Below are 19,844 nucleotides of genomic sequence, written 5' to 3'. Positions count from 1 at the left end.
GGGTAAGCTGAGGTATAAATATCAGTGGAGACAGAGACTCGTTTCCTACTGTGTGTCCATGCTGCTGGGATTCATAGCTCACCATTAACTGAGGTACCGATATTCATTTCATACCCTGGTCTGCACAGATGTGTTTTAATACAGTGACACAGACTGGATACTAAAGGATTTCCATTGCCATGACTTTGTGTTATAGACAAGACAAGACTTTCCTCTTTGACAGCCGTAAGTGTTTAAATGAATAAAAACCCTCTCTTTCAAATTGAAACCTAAGTGGGGTAACTCTCTCCTTACTGACCCCTATCAGGAGAATTGATGCTGTTTCGAAGGCAAAGGATGGTCACACCAAATATGAATTTGATGTAGATTCTTTCTTCTGTTCAGTCACTTTGCATTTAGTTAACTGATAAATATAATCTGTTAACATGTCTATTTTTGAAAGCATTCTTACTTTATAGCATTTTTTCACACCTGCCTAAAACGTTTGCACAGTACTGTATATATTTAAAATATGGTAGAAATGTAAATATATTTCTCATGTTTCCACAAATGGCCTCTTTTTGTATATGTCAATTATATGGCATGTATTTTAAACTCTGTAATCCATATGTGTATTCGACATGTTGAAAATATACCGTAAGCTTGTCTGCAATATATTTTCAACATTTCAATAAATATATGGATTAAATACTCCATTACAGAAATATATTTTAAATATACAACTTAAATATACAAAAAAAGGGGGGAGGGGGGTCCCACATATTACCAGTGTAGGTTTCCTTGGTGTGGGTGGTAGTGGGTTAATTGTGTTCTCTTCAGATCTGTGTGCAGGGGGATGAAGCTCAAGTCATCAAGACTCCTGTAAGACTCTGTAGAGCTGCTCATCACTGCGATGCTTGAGCCTGGCAAGAGAGAGCTTTGACGGGAACCATTAACTCGCTTTAAAGCTAGGAACGGATTTCATTTCTCCCACCATGTTGTCTTGTCTTTACTCTGCTTCAAAAAGTTTGTAGGGCTGATAGGGCTGTGGGACCCCGTGCATTCACACAGATAAATCACAGTCACTGTACTAGCTGGTGAGCCACTTGGATGTTGTAGGACAAGGAACCTGGAGTAAAGAGGATAGCGTCCAAAGGTTTGGGGTCATGATGGAAGATGCTTTTTAGAGGGAGTGGGGGATTTTAACAAGGTAAGAAACTTAATATCATTTAATCCAGGCTTTCATTATTCCTCTCATTATTTTCTCTCCTGCTGTCATGTGGTTACCAGCACAACCCCAGATCAAAGTGAGCAAAGCATTCCCCTAATGATTGAACTTGTACAATGCAAGTCTTGGCTATCAGAAGTGACTGATATCCTGCCAGTCCCAGATCAGTCCGCTGCCAGACATAAAGGCCCTGAATTCACCTACTGATTTTAAAGAGAATAAAATCAAAAGGATTGCCTTTCAAAGTACTTCCTGAAATGAAGAGGGGCAGATACTGTATTAAAATCTTAAACACTTTCTGAATACACTGTGAGTCATGGAGAGCAGAAATATACCGCATGTGGGAGATTAAAGGAACGGCCACGCAGAGATAAGATCAGAGGTTAAATATTTGTATCACATTTGATTGATTATACAAGGCTGGTTATTAAGTAGGTTTTTATCATTGTGTCTTTGCAGGGGCTGCTCTCCCTCTGGGATAAGGGGGGGGGGGATAATATCACAGCTGATCAAATTCTCAGTCCCACCAAATAAACTGATGTCATTCATTTAGCCCCTCTGGAATTATTATTGCATTCAGAGGGCTGGTTAAAGAGATCCTTTTTTACAGGAGCACCCCCCCCGCTCGACAACACAGTGGCATTCCCGCCCCCACACTCAACAACTCTGCAGTACTTCTGCCTCCACCATAAAGACTCACAATAAATATTTTTCTTAAAATAATAATAATAATAATAATAATAATAATAATAATAATAATAATAATAATAATAATAATAATAAAAAGGCTTAAAAAAATGCCATTGGCAACATGGTAATTTAAACAAATTCTGACCATGTGAAATTTATGGACAACTACGTGGACAATCAATCACATTCATGGCATAACTGCCCCGCAGAAATACCCCACACCTGGGAGATAATCTCCTTTCTCCTGGTATACAGCCACCGGAGCTGAGAGCCCCAATTAAATTAAGTTAAACATAATCACAAAAGAGTAAATCATCACTGGAAGCTGATTCAGACGCCACTGCCAAGCAAAAAAAAATATGATAGTGAAATCCTCTAATAAGTCCTTGTACAATGTCTTACAGCACATCACAGGCACAGTTCATGAGCTGGAATCATTATGGTAAATAACATGTCCTCGCTCAGATAGCGTCTCAGCCCCAGACACCACCGCCACAAGCTTCATTACCTCTCTATTCAGCTGCCTCCCCACCCGACTTTCCATCCATTCATTCAATATTTGTTGTTTTCACACAAAGCCTACGATTTTTAAGCCATTGACACCTGCAGTAACTTACACCGCACCCAAAACCAGTTAGCAAACCGAGCTTCTTGCTGGCACTAGCTGCAGAGGCTGCTTCTCGAGTCAAAACTATCGTCATTTAGGCCAGACACAGGGGAAAAAAAGACTGTGCAGCAACTAACCCCGGACAGAGTAAGTGAAGTAATGTCAGATTGAATTGCGTCGCTCTTCCCATACAGTCTAACATTTCAAAAAGCTGCAAAATGGATCAACTCTTCACTCGCAATATAATTTCGACAACACCAGCAGATTGATTTGTAGGTATGCCCCATTTTAAAGAGGGAGTACACTGCCTCTTGAAATTTGCTTGAAATAAGTGAAAAAATCTGCCAATGGAACAAGACAAAATACAACATATTCAAGACATATTTTCTTAGAAACAAGTGTTATTATCTTGCTTGTTAAGGAAATGTATCTTATTTTAAGGATGGTTAGTTTTTATAGCCTGGAAACAAGACATATATACTTGATAAGACTTGTATTTTTTGCAGTGTACTCAGTCCTTCCATCTAAGCTGTGTTGATGAACACATTTACCCTTATGACCATATCGGGAAAATTGCAATATTGTACCTCACTGCACAGCAACACTATTCATTGCTGGTGTCTGGTTCAAAATGCTGGGGAGCACACGACAGACAAAAGTAACATACAAAAGGCATTGAAATTAACCCCAGGGCAAGGTTAAGACTTTTGCCAACAGTAAAACCAGGGTAAGAGTAAAAAATAAACTCAGCTAATTATCCACACAAACAAAGAATTACGATGCTCAAAGCATTTAGGCCAATTTGTATTATTTCTGTCAGTTTTTTATTGTTTCCCCATTCTCAGTCCCAGGGGGAAACTGTACAAACCAATTTATTTCTTGAGCTTGTAAATAATAAATCCTGAAGGAAGAAAATGGTTATTGGTTATATGAGCTCCATTTCTCACAGGAACAGAGCATATAGGGATATTTCCCCTCAGTCTTCCTGTGGCATTATAAAGAATTTTGCACTTTTCTGCAGGGCAGGGTCAGACTCCCGTCCTGAGGGGCCGCAGTGACTGCTGTTTCTTGTTCTGACAGGCGCTCTCAAATATTAATTTCCTGTAATAATTTAATGTAATAATAAGGTGGGCTTATCTGAGACTTTTACATTTTAGGTTTACAGGCGATAACATAAAATATGTGCAAAGCAAGGTAAACAGGACTGGAACTAAACAAATAAATGACAAATAATCAACAAAATGGCTCTGGACTGCTCTGCTCGAGTGCCCAGGTTGATCATTAATGACGTTTAATTCTTATATAATCGGTAGGAGTTTCTATTAGGAGTGAAAACAGATGCAAATGAAATACGTCAGGGGTCAGAGAGGTGAGTTCACTTATCCTGATGAAAGCTATAGTCCTACAATTAGTGTGAAAGGTTTCAGTTCAACCAGAGATACTTTTGGAATAGACAGAGATGGGAAGCTTAACGCTCCTCATTCAGGTCCGGGTCAGGATTCCAGTGGCACCTGCGGTTCTGATCCAATGACCCTGGAAAAAAATATGGATGGGGCGGAGGTGCCAAAATCATTGATGCATCTTATTCATTGTAAAGTAAGCATGAGATGCCAAAAAAGGTGAAACTACCCATGGTTTGTGGCATGTTGCACTCCTAATATAAATAAATAAGAAAGGCCCACTAAACTGAATTCAGATTAACTGCCAATATTTGCCAATAACAAAAGCACAGTGTGACGCCTCATGAAATGCAGATTCAGGCGTTGAAGCAATTAAATTATGTTTGTTTTAGGAACGTGGTGGTTTTCAGTCCCTGCAGATGCCAAGGGTGTAGCTCTCTGAGGCATTGCTAGGGGCTCCAGTCTGCATCCCACAGCAATGCCACAAGGATACCGAAAGCTGTTCAATAACTGCACTGATCGGGTAGCAAATCGAAGACACAAACACGCAAAACAACGACAACGGCGACAACGGCAAAAATTGTGCTCATCAGCAATGAAAGTGGATATCTGTTGTGGAACTCGGAAGGATTTTTCTTATTGTAATTAGTTTTCCTCAACACTGATTGTGAAAAAGTGGGATAAAGAAAGGAACACAAAAGCCTTTTCATCGGTGTAGCTGAAGCTTTATTTCCCATTGAAACAAGACAAAAGCTTGGCCAAATACAGACCATTGCCTTTGCATCACCACAGTGTCTGCCTGGCTGAGGTGAATGTGGATTCTCAAAGAGCTTTTAGCAGGGAAACCGCACACAGACCCTCATTACTCAATCACACACAAACCATCCTCAAGGTCAATTTCTCTCCTAAACAGCCTATCTGCCTGTCATTTTCGATGTTGTCAGGTATCACAGTAATCCAATCTACATTTCACAAACAGCAGGCTACAGCTGTGGAGTCCAATATTTTGGAGGAAAAAACAAAATATACAAACTACAGCTTTACGTTATTGAAAAATCACCCATCTCTAAAAGCTAGTTATATCTTTTGATGCAGGTACAGATTGTTGGCAGTGTTTTTAAGCCTTGAATGGCAGCCCAGTTGTTCTAGAATAAATAAATACTGTAAGAAATCCAACTCTGATCTGCATCCATGTCTAGTACAAACCCAGGGATATGCATGACACCAGGGAAAGAACAGTGCAACTGCATTGTGTACAGGTTCTGGCAGAATGAACCGCTGATACCAGTTACCAGTAAAGCGTTAGTGTCGTGGATAATAAACAAAGCATCAGTAGAAATGCAATCACAATGATAAACATCAGTGTCTTTGTTCTTCAATGCACGATGCAAGACAGAGGACCAAAGATGAATTTGGGGAAATTATCCTATGGCCAAAACCTGAACACATTAGGCGTGAAGGAATAAACTGATGAGCAGACACGTGTGAGTGATTTAAAATCCTAATCAGCTCTCCGTATACCTGCCAAAACAAATTATAAAATACCAAATGGATGGGTTTTGTGTAGATTGTAAAACAGACAGCTTCCCATGAACCAGTAAACAGGCTCTCAGTTCGAGAGAATTTGAGAATCAATACAAAGAGGGAGAATTTCTTCTTTGTGTAAGTCGAGCTCCATGAAAACGAGCCCTAAAATAATCAAGGCTCACACAAACCTTCAGAAAGTATCATTAGCCATTTTAATTGTTAAGGAATTCCTTTCCAGACCTGCTGCTAAACTTACAGACACTGTGTCCCATCGTTATTTGCAGCCAGAATGTCTGGGTTGCAGTTACAATCAGAGTCAGGATCATAATAACCAAAACATCCTATTGTAACAAGTTTCCTATCAATTTCTCATCTGTGGTAAAAATATCACACTGGAAAACCAGACGTGGCACAAGCAAAGATGAAGAACAGAGAAATCTGTTTTAGATTTTTTTCTGTTCTTGTTTTCCTGTAGTACAAATAGACACCAAAGTGCATGCAATGGTTACCCAAGTCTGCAGTCACCTATCTGCACAGCTGCAGCAGCACACCCCTACAACTTCCCTTGACAATACAGACTTGGAGACCACAGTGGCCGGCACCAGACAGAAAACTCTTCCAACCCACAGGGCGGTCAGTACTCACCCCAGGCAGTTCATCTCTTGCAATCTCTCATCATCCGCAGCTGGAGATAAAATGACCTGAAATGTATAGACAGGTCTGAATTTCTATCTGTGTATGTATGTGTGTGCCGCCGTGCAGACTCCTGAAACTGCAGAGAGAGGAGACAGGGTGGCTGCAGCAGCTGTGACGGTCTGGCAGCACACGTGTCTCTGCAATAGCCGCCGAATACAAATGGCCACAGAAAAATGTCAGCACATTAAAAAAGTGACAGGAGCTTAGAGCTGGATAAACGGGAGGGAATCCATTGGAGCCAAAAATAGCCGATCTAGGGAGACTTCTGCGAATGTGTGTTTGTGTGTGCATGTGTTTTGTATTTTACTACACAGACGGTGCAAACTGAAGTACCGACTCCCCGCTGTATTCTCCAGGGAGTCAGCTGCTTTTTTTTTTTTTCTTTATGTAAATATGTTATGCAAATTGTTAAAATACAGGATTTGTACTGTATATACATGACTAGTGCCAGTGCAAGCGAGAGGCAGTTCTGGCAAAGAGAGACCACCTCTCTGCTCCAATGGCTGGCTCCCACTGGAGAAATCAATCAAGTGAAAAGTTAATGTCACCAATGTCAGCCAGTCCCCATCTTCTCTCAGTTACTTCCTTGAAGTATTTTGCTAAACTGAACCAATTGGGTGTTGTTGTTACCACTATTAACGATTAACTGTGAGTGAAGAATGAGAAAATGCAGCATTTGTCAGTTTCTATATGAACTTCCTGTTTGCAAACCAGAAGGTCTTCTTTTTAGTGATGGTTGGACTTGGCACACTTGATGGAATTCATGCTGTTCCAGTGCGATCTGTATCATAATGGAAAAGAGGAAAACACAAAGACGATGGGGGCGCAGTTCACTCATGGCTCTTAAAAATCATGTCGTTGAGATTCATTCTTGTTTGTCACCATGGCCCTGGTCCTAACTGGCATCCTTAGGACTTTCTTTCAACTGTTAGCAGGCAGCAGTGTATCATATCACAAGCATGACCCTGGGAAACTGATCTCCCACCAACAGGAAGGGCTAGGCAAGAAAACATCGGTCTCTTGCCAAATCATGCATTGCCATGGACTCAGCACTGTCCCCTCTCTTCTGCCTGCGCACTGAGAAAGCGTGCACACATTTTGAAAGAGTCTTCAATGCCCACAATCTCAGTCCCACAATCAGTAAGGTAAAGCAGGGTTTGGAACAGATGATGTACAGACGGGATAAGTCCTTTCCTCCCAACAGCAACACAGTAATCACCATCAGATGACAGCGATCAAGCCTGATCTCGTGGACAGCAAGATACATGACAGGTTGGGCGAGCACCAAAACACATCCACGGTATAAAACATCAATGTACAATCTATACAGCAACGAAACAGCAGCATTCTGGAGGTGCTCGTACAGACAGACACCCTAAAGTAATCTACAGTTAAGACTTAATTTCAAAGTAATCAGTAAACCTGAAGGATGCCCATTTATCCCTCCCCCACCACCACCACCTTCCCCCCGCGCGTCTTGGCTCATGTATGAGTTATCATGATTCTAATTAGAAATGCACTTGTTTTCACAAGTCTGCTTGCAGGCCTAGGCTCATCAATCAGCTGAATGGAGAGGGTCCCTGGGGAGGAACACGAGGCTGCTGATGTACGGTATCGCCTGTTTCGACTTCAGCTGAGAAAAAATGCCGACAAGCAGCTGAGCCATAGGAGTCAGTTTAAAACAATTAAAAACAAAAAAGTGCATTACTGTTATCTGTGTCACTCCAAATTGGGCTTCCACCTTCCATTCCCATCACTGGTGGGAGACGTACCAGGAAGTTACAGACATGGTGGGTGCTTGTTTTCTTTGCAATTATAGCCCTAAGGATCTGTATCCAACTGACACCTGTCAGCAGGACCTGACAATGCAACACTATCAAGACAAACCGGCACTGTACTGAACACACATTACTGCACCGTGTAGACCCTACAACCCTCTCTCTGCTTTGAAAACTAAACACTGTTGTCACCTGTACTCAGCTACTTCATATAACCCATTTTGTTCAGATCACATTGTTTTGTAAATGCTCACTAGTTGTGGACTATGCACCTGCATCTCATTTGCTCTGTTAGAAAGATCCCAAGAGCAGGGCTGAAAACCCCAGTGTTGCCACCACATTGTAATACCAAAGGAAAGTCAAAGCTGAATATAAAACAAGAACTTTCGAAAGATGAGAATTGCACAGAGAAAGATACAAACAAAATTTCAAACCTAGATCAGTGACAGTTAATTTGATAAGCTCAATTTCACTAGAAAATTGTTTTAGGGCAGAGAAGTGTTACATATGTAATTTTCTCCCCCAGGTAACTGACAGGTATTAGTGGTTGATGTATCTGGTAGGTGCTATAGCCCTGTCAGTACATTGTCTGTAGATAGTGATTCTATTATAGCATAATGAGTGTTCAGAGCAACTGCATTATCTTGGATTACTGAAGCTACAACTTCACATTTTCTTTCCCATATTTAAGAAATACCCAGCACCTTCCAAAATGATATGTATTCTCGTGTACTGTAATATCTTGCCCTTGTATACACAAAAGGATCAACCCAGCGATTCTAGAGCACAACATTCTTTTTCAAATCTATTGAGAGAAGCTCATCTCTGCATGATTATCTATTGGACCAACAGCCTTGTTTTTGCATTTTCCAAAACACGGCACAAAATACTTGAAGGAGGGATTATGGAATAAACCGGAATGTAGAACATGCTTGGCAGTGCATGGCTGTAATAAATCGTACAGATTGGATTCCTTATGCTAGAATTTCGACTTACAGCTTCATGCTTCTTGACTTTTGAATGGAGACAGGTTAGCTGAGGGGACGTTTTTGTCACTAACAGAACCTCGTAATCCAAAAACAGCGGTGCAGTCAAAAGAATTTGCTATAGGCTTTCCACACAATTGGTGATATACCCTTGATACTATGTTTCCTTTTTTATCCATGAGAATCCTTTAAAGGCCACAAGAGTGCCTACATTAGTCAGTTTCATGCCTGGGCAGACCCTGGCAGGAGGTGTGGATTAGGGATGTCTGCCGGTAGCAGATGGCCTTTGCTGGTCTCTTGCCGTCTCCACTCCAATAGAGACTAATCCTCCACAGACACAGCTCAGCCCCTCACTGTTGGGTATGACATCACTTCTTCTACCCGACCATCTCACTGCCTCTGCCACCCAGTCTTACTGTAGACGCTTCTCTCCTTGTAACACACTTAGTCTTAGGGTATACCTTCCTCCTCTATCACAGTTTAACTATTCACTGTCTGTCTTTCTTTATCTTTCATTCTTGCTCTTCTGCCCAGCCTTACTGTAAAGTCAGGATATCCAACACTGATCCTGGAGAGCACCAATCCATTAGGTTGTAAAAGTAGGGCCCCTGTGTTGAAAATTCAAGCCATGGAAAGTGCAGGCCCCTATGTATAAGTCACCACTATAAAAATGTATATGATGGGTAAAGTCAGTGATCCTATATTTGTGTTGTTAATTTTCTAATCTTACTGAATTCCCTTCATCTCTCAAGTGAGTTGAGCAATGAATGGTGTTCCCAGACTTCAGAAATTACTACTTTTGGGGTGAGCAATCAAAACTAATTGGACTGAGGATCTCCAGGAAAGTGTGGAAAACTATTTCAGCAAAGAGTCATTTAAATTTGCTTTATTGGCATAACAGCAGTGTACATGTATTGCCAAAGCTTTTTTTTTTTTTTTTTTTTTTACAAAACAAATAATAAAACAAACAAAAGTTCAGTAAATAAACACTATACAGACAATACATATATATCTTTCTCACTTCTTGCCTGTCTCTGTCTCTCGTCTTAATCGTGGTCTCTCTGGGCATCTCTTATTCCAGCTTCTGCCCCCTCTCTCATTCTCAGTCCCTTTCTCTGCATCTCCACCTACAATTCCCTGCTCTCTCCCTCCTGCACAATACCTCACGGCCACCTAAGCTGGAAGACAACCCCACCACACAAAAAAAAGTGAACTGTCTCTCATTGTGCTGGAGTCAGTATTCCTACTGGATACCCTATTTTATATTTCCCCTCCAGCCTCTGTCAGCCTTCACCTCGTCTTGCTCCTCATCCCGTCCCCAGCGGCTGTTTAATGAGGAGAAACAGCAAAATCCCCCTCAAATCCTGGGAAATCCCCAAAAAGAGGATCAAGACACCAGTATTGGTGACATTGCAAAGTCCTGCTGCTGTGATAGAGACATTTGACCTTGAATGACACCTTTAATACACACACTTAAAAATAAATCTCTCTCTCCCTCCCCCACTAGCCGCTTCAGACCTCGATACAGCTTGTCATACAGGGGGTGCAGAAACGGTTACAAACACCTCTGCGTAACCAGTTGAAATCCCAGGGGTAAACAGCAGGGATCATGGGAATGCAATTGGTAGTGTCTTTAAAGTACAATGCATGAGTTTACTTATTCAAGCCTTAGGCTATTCATTTATAGATAATTGTTCCCCCCTCCCACTTCTGGGGGTGTATGCATGTGTGCGTGTATAAATTCCTGTGCAAAGGTTTTCGGCAGGTGTGAAAAAATGCTGTAAAGTAAGAATACTTTCAAAAATAGACATGTTAATAGATTATAATTATCAATTAACTAAATGCAAAGTGACTGAACAGAAGAAAAATCTACATCAAATCAATATTTGATGTGACCACCCTTTGCCTTCAAAACAGCATCAATTCTTCTAGGTACACTTGCACACAGTTTATGAAAGAATTCGGCAGGTAGGTTGGCCCAAACATCTTGGAGAAATAACCACAGTTCTTCTGTGGATTTAGGCAGCCTCAGCTGCTTCTCTCTCTTCATGTAATCCCAGACATACTCGATGTTGAGATCAGGGCTCTGTCACTTCCAGGACTCCTTGTTCTTCTTTATGCTGAAGATAGTTCTTAATGACTGTCGCTGTATGTTTGGGGTCGTTGTCATGCTGCAGAATAAATTTGGGGCCAATCAGATGCCTCCCTGATGGTATTGCATGATGGATAAGTATCTGCCTGTACTTCTCAGCAATGAGGAGACCATTAATTCTGATCAAATCCCCAACTCCATTTGCAGAAATGCAGCCCCAAACTTGCAAGGAACCTCCACCATGCTTCACTGTTGCCTGCAGACACTCATTCGTGTACCGCTCTCCAGCCCTTCGGCGAACAAACTGCCTTCTGCTACAGCCAAATATTTCAATTTTTGACTCATCAGTCCAGAGTGCCTGCTGCCATTTTTCTGCACCCCAGTTCCTGCGTTTTTATTCATAGTTGAGTCGCTTGGCCTTGTTGTCATGTCGAAGGTATGGCTTTTTGGCTGCAAGTCTTCCATGAAGGCCACTTCTGACCAGACTTCTCCAGACAGTAGATGGGTGTACCAGGGTCCCACTGTTTTCTGCCAATTCTGAGCTGATGGCACTGCTGGACATCTTCCGATTGTGAAGGGAAGTGATGTGTCTTTCATCTGCTGCAGTAGGTTTCCTTGGCCGACCACTGCGTCTACGGTCCTCAACGTTGCCCGTTTCTTTGTGCTTCTTCATAGAGCTTGGACAGCACATCTGGAAACCCCTGTCTGCCTTTACATTTCTGCCTGGGAGAGACCTTGCTGATGCAGTATAACTACCCTGTGTCTTGTTGCTGTGCTCAGTCTTGCCATGGTGTATGACTTTTGACAGTAAACTGTCTTCAGCAACCTCACCTTGTTAGCAGAGTTTGGTTGTTCCTCACCCAGTTTTATTCCTCCTACACAGCTGGTTCTGTTTCAGTTAATGATTGTGTTTCAACCTACATATTGAATTGATGATCATTAGCACCTGTTTGGTATAATTGTTTAATCATACACTGACTATATGCCTACAAAATCCCTGACTTTGTACAAGTGTACCTAGAAGAATTGATGCTGTTTTGAAGGCAAAGGGTGGTCACACCAAATATGGATTTGACGTAGATTTTTCTTCTGTTCACTCACTTTGCATTTAGTTAATTGATAAATATAATCAATTAACTTGTCTATTTTTAAAAGTATTCTTATTTTACAGCATTTTTTCACACCTGCTGAAAACTTTTGCACAGTATTATACATCTCCTCATCGACCCACTACTGAATTTCCCAGTACCAGTAAAATACCCACAATCCCTTCTGAGTACACAGTGAATTTCCAGTGAACTGAACACATGGTTAGGGAGATATACTGCTGTGAGGTTGATTGCAATACTTTCTAATCTCCCTGTACATTAGAGAGTCGGTGAAGAATTTACAGCCAACAAATGCAGACTTAGAATCGATTCAGCATCCTTCAAGTGACCCGAGATGTCATTTTTCACAAGCAGTCAAATATCCAACACTATACAGAGCCACATAATGTTTTGTTTCATTCTTGTTTCTACTACATTCATGCAATTAATTTGCTGCTGTAACCATTTAATTTCATGCTGTTTTCTTCACTATATGATTTTGCATTATTCTCTGTGTTACATTTTCTATAAACCATTGTAAACTAAGTCCTCTGTACCATTCACCTTTATAATGCAATAATCCTCTACCAGTCACGTTGTATAAAGCTATAAGCCCAATATATTATGAATAGTAAGTTCTCTACATTTCAGTTTGTCTTGAAACTCACATTACACTGAAATCTATCTGTATTGGAGCAAGCTTTTATTCATTAGGCATCCCAAATAGGCCACTTCTATGACACTTTCCCTTCCACATTGCGTTCAAAGACAGTCTGAAACAGAAATCAAACAAATACATTTTAACATAACACCAGATCACACTTGCTACTTGTTCATATGCTTTTCCCAGCAGAAGAGTTTGATATACACAGGCATATCAAACACAGATTTTCTTAAAAAAAAGTGCACGTACACTGTGCTGTCAACCCACATTCAAATATATGTTTTAATGCTTTAGCTCTGTATGAGGATCACAAACATGTGGCAGCCAGAAAAAAAATCTGAGTTTTATCACAATTTGTATCAGAAAAGCTGGCTAGACAATGGTCAGGATAGATAATCAGAGAGACCATTTTTCTCCATTGCTTATTCCCCCACCAGAGATAAAGTCCCCATCCCTGTACTGAACACTGTGACCAAATGGGATCTTATTCAGTCAGAGAAGTGGACTAGATAGGGTGAGCAGAAAGTGTGGGATATGAAATGAAAAGAAGGAGAGGAAGGTGGAGAGCCAATGCAGAGCAAACATCTCAAGGCACTTCGTAAGCAATGGTGGAATACTTGAAACACACACAACAAACACTTGTTGAACCAGAGGGATTGTAGAAAAGGAATCCAAAAGACCTGTACACCTATTATCAACATAACACTACCCACGATAATAATCAAATACCTATGTGTGCACAGAACACAGAAGGTGCTGTAGCAGTTTTGTATCCTTTAGGCAAAGGAGGACACCTGGTACAGCAGCACAATGACAGAACATTACCTATGGAAGTTTCCTGTTGAGGGGACACTCACTCTGGGAGTTGTCTTTCACAGCTTCTAATGAGTGTTCTGGACATAAGCTGTTTGTGCATAAACAGCCACTTTAACTCCTGTAAAGTGATATTACCTAATTGTCAGGCAGTTGGAGCAACACAATTCTGCTCTCTCTTCCTCCTAGTCCCAGTTCAGAAAGTGAGAAAGGCAAAGCTGTGAATAGGTGGCTTGTCACATTTTAAAGTGAGAAAGTGTTGTGTCGCTAGCAAAGTAATTATTTGCAGGAAAAAAGATAAGCACATGGTACTGCATTATGGGAATGTCACTGCTGCTTGAGAGCAGCGGAGTGTGGGTGGGGACACGAAATGAAAGTGCGGACAGAGGCGTGCGCCTTGCTTTGTTGAGCCCCATGTTTCTCACATGCACGGCTTGGACTGTGTGATAAGAACCAGGAGTATATTGAACAAACCGGGCTGCGCGGGCTCAAGGCATTTCTCCAGCAGCACTCAAATGGACGGGATCCCGCGGCCTCCGTGCTGAACAGCCCTGACAGCAACCATCTATCACTGTGCCGCCACTGAAGTGGATCTATTATTTGGCAAAATGGGGGCGACAACCCAAAAGTGTCAGCAGGGATACAAAATATAACTACAAAAAAACTAAACTGACTGACCCTAAACTGCACTGGCTCCAGTGTACAGACAATGATAGAGGAGCTAAAGAGTACTACCACAGGACAAAAAACTCCTGGTGGTACATATATTTAGAAAGTGACATTAGTTCCCTCTGATCCAAGTGCTGGATTTACAGGCTCCTAAATGGCGTATGCATTGGGTCAGATTTAGTGCTATATATTTTAGCCACAGAGATAATCTGGATTTTACAATTCTGGGTGGTGGAGTACATTAATGTATACTCATGTCAAGGACAGTATTCTTGTCGTTTGTTTTATTAAGAATGCAATTCACTGCATTTATACAAGCAGACTTGGTTTGCAGAGTGTACAGAGTGTGTAGTCCCTGCTGAACAAACACCAGACAAATCTCAGCATCAATACCTTCTATAAATCAGGCCAAGGAACAGCTTTCATTATAGATGTGAAATTTGAAAGGGACCAGTTCCTACCCCAGCTGGAGACCCAGGTACTGGAATGGCTCTGAGAGATACAGTTTTAAGGCCAAACTGGCGATTTCTATGCAGCATATAAATCATGTAAATTTTTACAGAGTTCCTCCTACGTGTGACCATGAATATTTTTGCCTTGGAGAAAAAATAAACAAATGAACCCTACCCCACCGAGCCAGGCGAAGCTAAAGGGCAATTGAAACCTGGTGCAGTATCTACAGCAGAGACGTAGGAGAGATACTGGACGCACATCCAAGCATGGATGAAGCTCATTGCACAAGCATACACTGACATGTTAATGCACATATTTGCTGTGTGGAACTTTTGCGAGTTTAACAGCACGTCTGACAGCAATTCCAATCAAAATGACAGACCTCTTATTTGGCATTCAGCCAGCCCTGTAAACTACACCAATTAGGTATTATTCATAATGTGCTACGCTGCTGTTTCTGTCAATCCTTCAGTCAGAGATTCTTGAATTGCTTCACATTAATAGATTACATATGGTGTGTTCCTTATGGAGATTTTTATACATATAGAGGATGTAAATTGCATTAATGAGGTCCAATCATGCAGGGGCATTTTTACTGGATGACGTCTCTATCTGCACAGCAAGCACTTACGCAGCACAGACAGCAGAAGCTGAGATTCAGAATTCCCAACCCTCTCTCCAGCCTTTTTGATCTGTCGAGCCCCTCACATATTAAAACCTATCAAAGTCAATTATTTACTGCCAGTGCCCACTTGGAGAGAGTTAGCTTGCAAATTTGAATAAAAACTAAAAAACTGAAAACATGAAACTGTCTTTGGAAGGAAATCATAAAGTACAGAGTGACAAATCAGATCAAAACAAAAGAAAAAAGATTTCCCTGCATACAAAATATATAGAACTATAGAACACCTGAGGAAAATCAGCATAGGGGCTAGTGTCTGTTTTTAAAACCGTCAGCATTTGCATGTTAATGTTTTTCGGGTTCACATGTCTGTATCTGTGTGGTAAAGAAGGCACACATGTGAAGGAAAGATCTCATGTAAAGATCTTCAAAGGAAAGAGGGTAGGCTCTGATGAGTGTAAATATTAATACCAAACCTTTCTTCTCTTTTTTTGGATCAACTTCATATACTGTTTTTGAAAAAAAAAAAATTCCCCACACATTGTAGCATAAATTTAAAGATTAAAAATATGAACGTGGGGTGGCTCGAGACTGCTGGCTCTGTGATGTCACTCTCTGGCAGTTGATCTTCTTTTTAACTCCCTCTCCCTATGGAAACAGCAGCCTTTGCAAGACATGTGCTGTGCCTGTGGAGTCCAGTTCATCAGAAAGTACAGCAGCTGCGTTACTGAAACCGTGTGCATAGCTTGAGGTTTGAGGCTGAGAATTAGCAGTAATATGTAATAGTTTGCATTCTCCAAGTCTCTCTCTTAGTCTTTGCGGAAGAATCATATTTGATCAGATGTGGTAGATGATATAGGATTCATATTTACATATACCAAAACTGGCCCATTTTGTGGTATTGTTCTTCTTTATTTTTAATATATTTTCAAATGATTGTGGTCTGTAATTGTCTTTATGTTAAAAATATGTAGTGAGATTCATTTCTACCATCAGTTTCCGCCATATACAAAATAAATGTTTCCAGAGTAAAAGATATATAAGATCAAGGGAAATCATACATCATCTACCATTTAATAAGACTATAAGTTTGTTCCATAACGGAGGGTAATGAGGTGCTGGGCAAGGAGGCAGGATGCAGACGTTGGCTGAAGAACGAATGGGGATAAGGGGGATTGTGGGCCGGGGTGTGACCAGCCACTGGAGTGGGCTCTGGCGGGTACCTGATGTTGTCGATGAGCTGGTGGTGAGTCTCTTCGTTCAGGATGTCGGGGAGAGCAGCGGCCAGGCACTCCACCTTCCTCTCGGCCGCATACTGCTTCAGAATGGCAAACAGCTTCTCCTTCACCTCGGGCTGCTCCCCCAGAACCTCCTCGATCTGGGAGACAAGCACAGCCGCACACAGCCACTTTCAATAATGTGACTAAAAACAGCTTTAACAGCCTGAACAACTGTTGCACTGAACTGATCTACTCACTGCACAGGGTCCAGAGGTTATGTCCCCTGCCCTGCTATCAATATTTCCTGATTCATTACCCTTATGAAAGTTTATTGCCGTCATTTGGTCATTTTCAATGGTGTGCATCATGATTTACTATATCTCTCAATGCTTTACCAGGATTTCAACTTTATGAAACAAATATGCATTTTTAATATGTGGTAGATGACATATGATCCTTCACTTTTTCATACATCAAAAGTGCCCCCCTTTTGTATATTTAAAACATATGGTATATATTTCAAATATATGTCAGTCTGTCATCTATATATTTATTCATAAATTCAAAACATACGGTGAGATTAATTGTCCAAAAATAAGTACGGATTACAGATGAAGCTATGTTTTATATATATATATATATATATATATACACTCACCTAAAGGATTATTAGGAACACCATACTAATACTGTGTTTGACCCCCTTTCGCCTTCAGAACTGCCTTGATTCTACGTGGCATTGATTCAACAAGGTGCTGAAAGCATTCTTTAGAAATGTTGGCCCATATTGATAGGATAGCATCTTGCAGTTGATGGAGATTTGTGGGATGCACATCCAGGGCACGAAGCTCCCGTTCCACCACATCCCAGAGATGCTCTATTGGGTTGAGATCTGGTGACTGTGGGGGCCAGTTTAGTACAGTGAACTCATTGTCATGTTCAAGAAACCAATTTGAAATGATTGGACCTTTGTGACATGGTGCATTATCCTGCTGGAAGTAGCCATCAGAGGATGGGTACATGGTGGTCATAAAGGGATGGACATGGTCAGAAACAATGCTCAGGTAGGCCGTGGCATTTAAACGATGCCCAGTTGGCACTGAGGGGCCTAAAGTGTGCCAAGAAAACATCCCCCACACCATTACACCACCACCACCAGCCTGCACAGTGGTAACAAGGCATGATGGATCCATGTTCTCATTCTTTTTATGCCAAATTCTGACTCTACCATCTGAATGTCTCAACAGAAATCGAGACTCATCAGACCAGGCAACATTTTTCCAGTCTTCAACTGTCCAATTTTGGTGAGCTTGTGCAAATTGTAGCCTCTTTTTCCTATTTGTAGTGGAGATGAGTGGTACCCGGTGGGGTCTTCTGCTGTTGTAGCCCATCCGCCTCAAGGTTGTACGTGTTGTGGCTTCACAAATGCTTTGCTGCATACCTCAGTTGTAACGAGTGGTTATTTCAGTCAAAGTTGCTCTTCTATCAGCTTGAATCTGTCGGCCCATTCTCCTCTGACCTCTAGCATCAACAAGGCATTTTCGCCCACAGGACTGCCGCATACTGGATGTTTTTCCCTTTTCACACCATTCTTTGTAAACCCTAGAAATGGTTGTGCGTGAAAATCCCAGTAACTGAGCAGATTGTGAAATACTCAGACCGGCCCGTCTGGCACCAACAAACATGCCACGCTCAAAATTGCTTAAATCACCTTTCTTTCCCATTCAGACATTCAGTTTGGAGTTCAGGAGATTGTCTTGACCAGGACCACACCCCTAAATGCATTGAAGCAACTGCCATGTGATTGGTTGGTTAGATAATTGCATTAATGAGAAATTGAACAGGTGTTCCTAATAATCCTTTAGGTGAGTGTATATATATATATATATATATATATATACATTAAAGGGTATATGAAGTGTATATATTTAAGAATATGAAAATCATAAAGATCATGCATCATCTACCATATATAAAAAATGTATGGTTTGTTCTATAAGAACAGTTAACTGTTGGCTAAACTATGGATATACTACAGTAAACTTTGAAGTAACTGCAGATTGGAGCTCTCAATTTCCCTGTCTCTCTCACCTTCTTGTTGAACTCCAGGGCCTTGTGTTTGCGGTCCTGCCGCACGCTTTCCCCGCCCTGCTGGGAGTCCCTCACGCTGCCCCCTTCCCTCGCCCGCTTCTGCCGGTGGCCCAGGCAGAGCACGCCCAGGCGGAGGGTGCGGCCCTGCGAGGCCTTGATCATGGCGGCTGCCGTCTCGTGCTGCTTCACCGGGATGCCGTTCACCTCCAGCACGTAGTCCCCCGCCCGCAGCCCGCAGCGCCCCGCTGGCGAGCTGGCCAGGCAGTCCTCCACTAGCAGGGGGCAGTCTCCCACAATGGTGAAGCCAAAGCGCCCGTCTGGCCCCGGGGTGATGTCCATCTGTGACAAGACACACAGAAATCACTGACAAGAAGACACCTCCACGCGGCAATAAGAATATTTGGACATATGTCAGGAATCACAAAAATGTACTCTGCATATCCTCTTATAGGACCATTTGGTGCACGCTCACTCCAGGCTTCTGAATTCTCTCTGTCAAGACCTCAGGGGTATCTCTTCTATCTCACTATTCAAAACCAGAATGAAGACCATCCCTTTTGACCAGGATTAGAATTTGTATTTTTTCTTATGCTGATTTTGTAAAGCACCCTGAGACATGCAACTCTGTACAAGAACTTCTGATTGCTCAGTGAAGGAGGAGGGAGACTCAGACCTGTTGGATGCGGGACACAACCCCAATACTGGGTGGCACGTTCTTCTGCTTCTGTGCCAGGGTGACAAGAGCCTGGGTGCCCAGCGAGGACACATTCTGCCCTTCGATCTCCAGCACCTGGTCTCCCGGCTGCAGCCCGGCCACATGGGCGCTGCTGCCCTCCTCCACAGACAGGATGTAGCTGGGCCCGGTGCCACCCAGTCGGAAGCCAAACTCCTCCGGCCAGCCCTGGTTGGAGGCTGGCATGGTCAGGACTGTTCAGGCAAAGAAGAACACACTGTAAGTACAGTGAAAATATACTGTACAGTATAATGTCACACTCACACACTACAATACATTGTCACAACAACAGTCACACATACATTGTCAACAGTCTGTTTTACCGGCCCAGACTGTCCAGTGTACGCTGTCACAGCCCATTCTCTATGCCAGTACGTATATATGGCACTAGCTGTGCCATTTCATATTGGGGGTAGGAAGCCAGCAAGGGTCACATGAATTACAACTGAGGGAACCAGCTGCAGCCTCACTCAAAGAGATGGGGCAGATAAAGCAAGCATTGTGGTTT

At 42.0% G+C, this 19,844-nt stretch overlaps 1 protein-coding gene across 1 annotated transcript in view; it reads right to left on the bottom strand.

Moving 5' to 3' along the window:
* LOC136713029 (delphilin) overlaps positions 1-19,522 on the bottom strand; it is a 63,048-nt gene extending 43,526 nt beyond the window's left edge. The window contains exons 1-3 of the mRNA XM_066689921.1: positions 19,277-19,522; positions 18,604-18,942; positions 16,516-16,670 (exon numbers count right to left, since the gene is read on the bottom strand). Of these exons, the coding sequence (XP_066546018.1) occupies positions 16,516-16,670; positions 18,604-18,942; positions 19,277-19,522 (740 nt within the window). The remainder of the gene's footprint in view (positions 1-16,515; positions 16,671-18,603; positions 18,943-19,276) is intronic.
* Between the last annotated feature and the right edge of the window lie 322 nt (positions 19,523-19,844).

The sequence above is a fragment of the Amia ocellicauda genome, chromosome 17, assembly GCF_036373705.1.
Source record: "Amia ocellicauda isolate fAmiCal2 chromosome 17, fAmiCal2.hap1, whole genome shotgun sequence".
Taxonomy (NCBI): Eukaryota; Metazoa; Chordata; class Actinopteri; order Amiiformes; family Amiidae; genus Amia; species Amia ocellicauda.
Note: the sequence above shows the minus strand (reverse complement) of the source record. Positions and strands in the feature narration are given on the sequence as shown.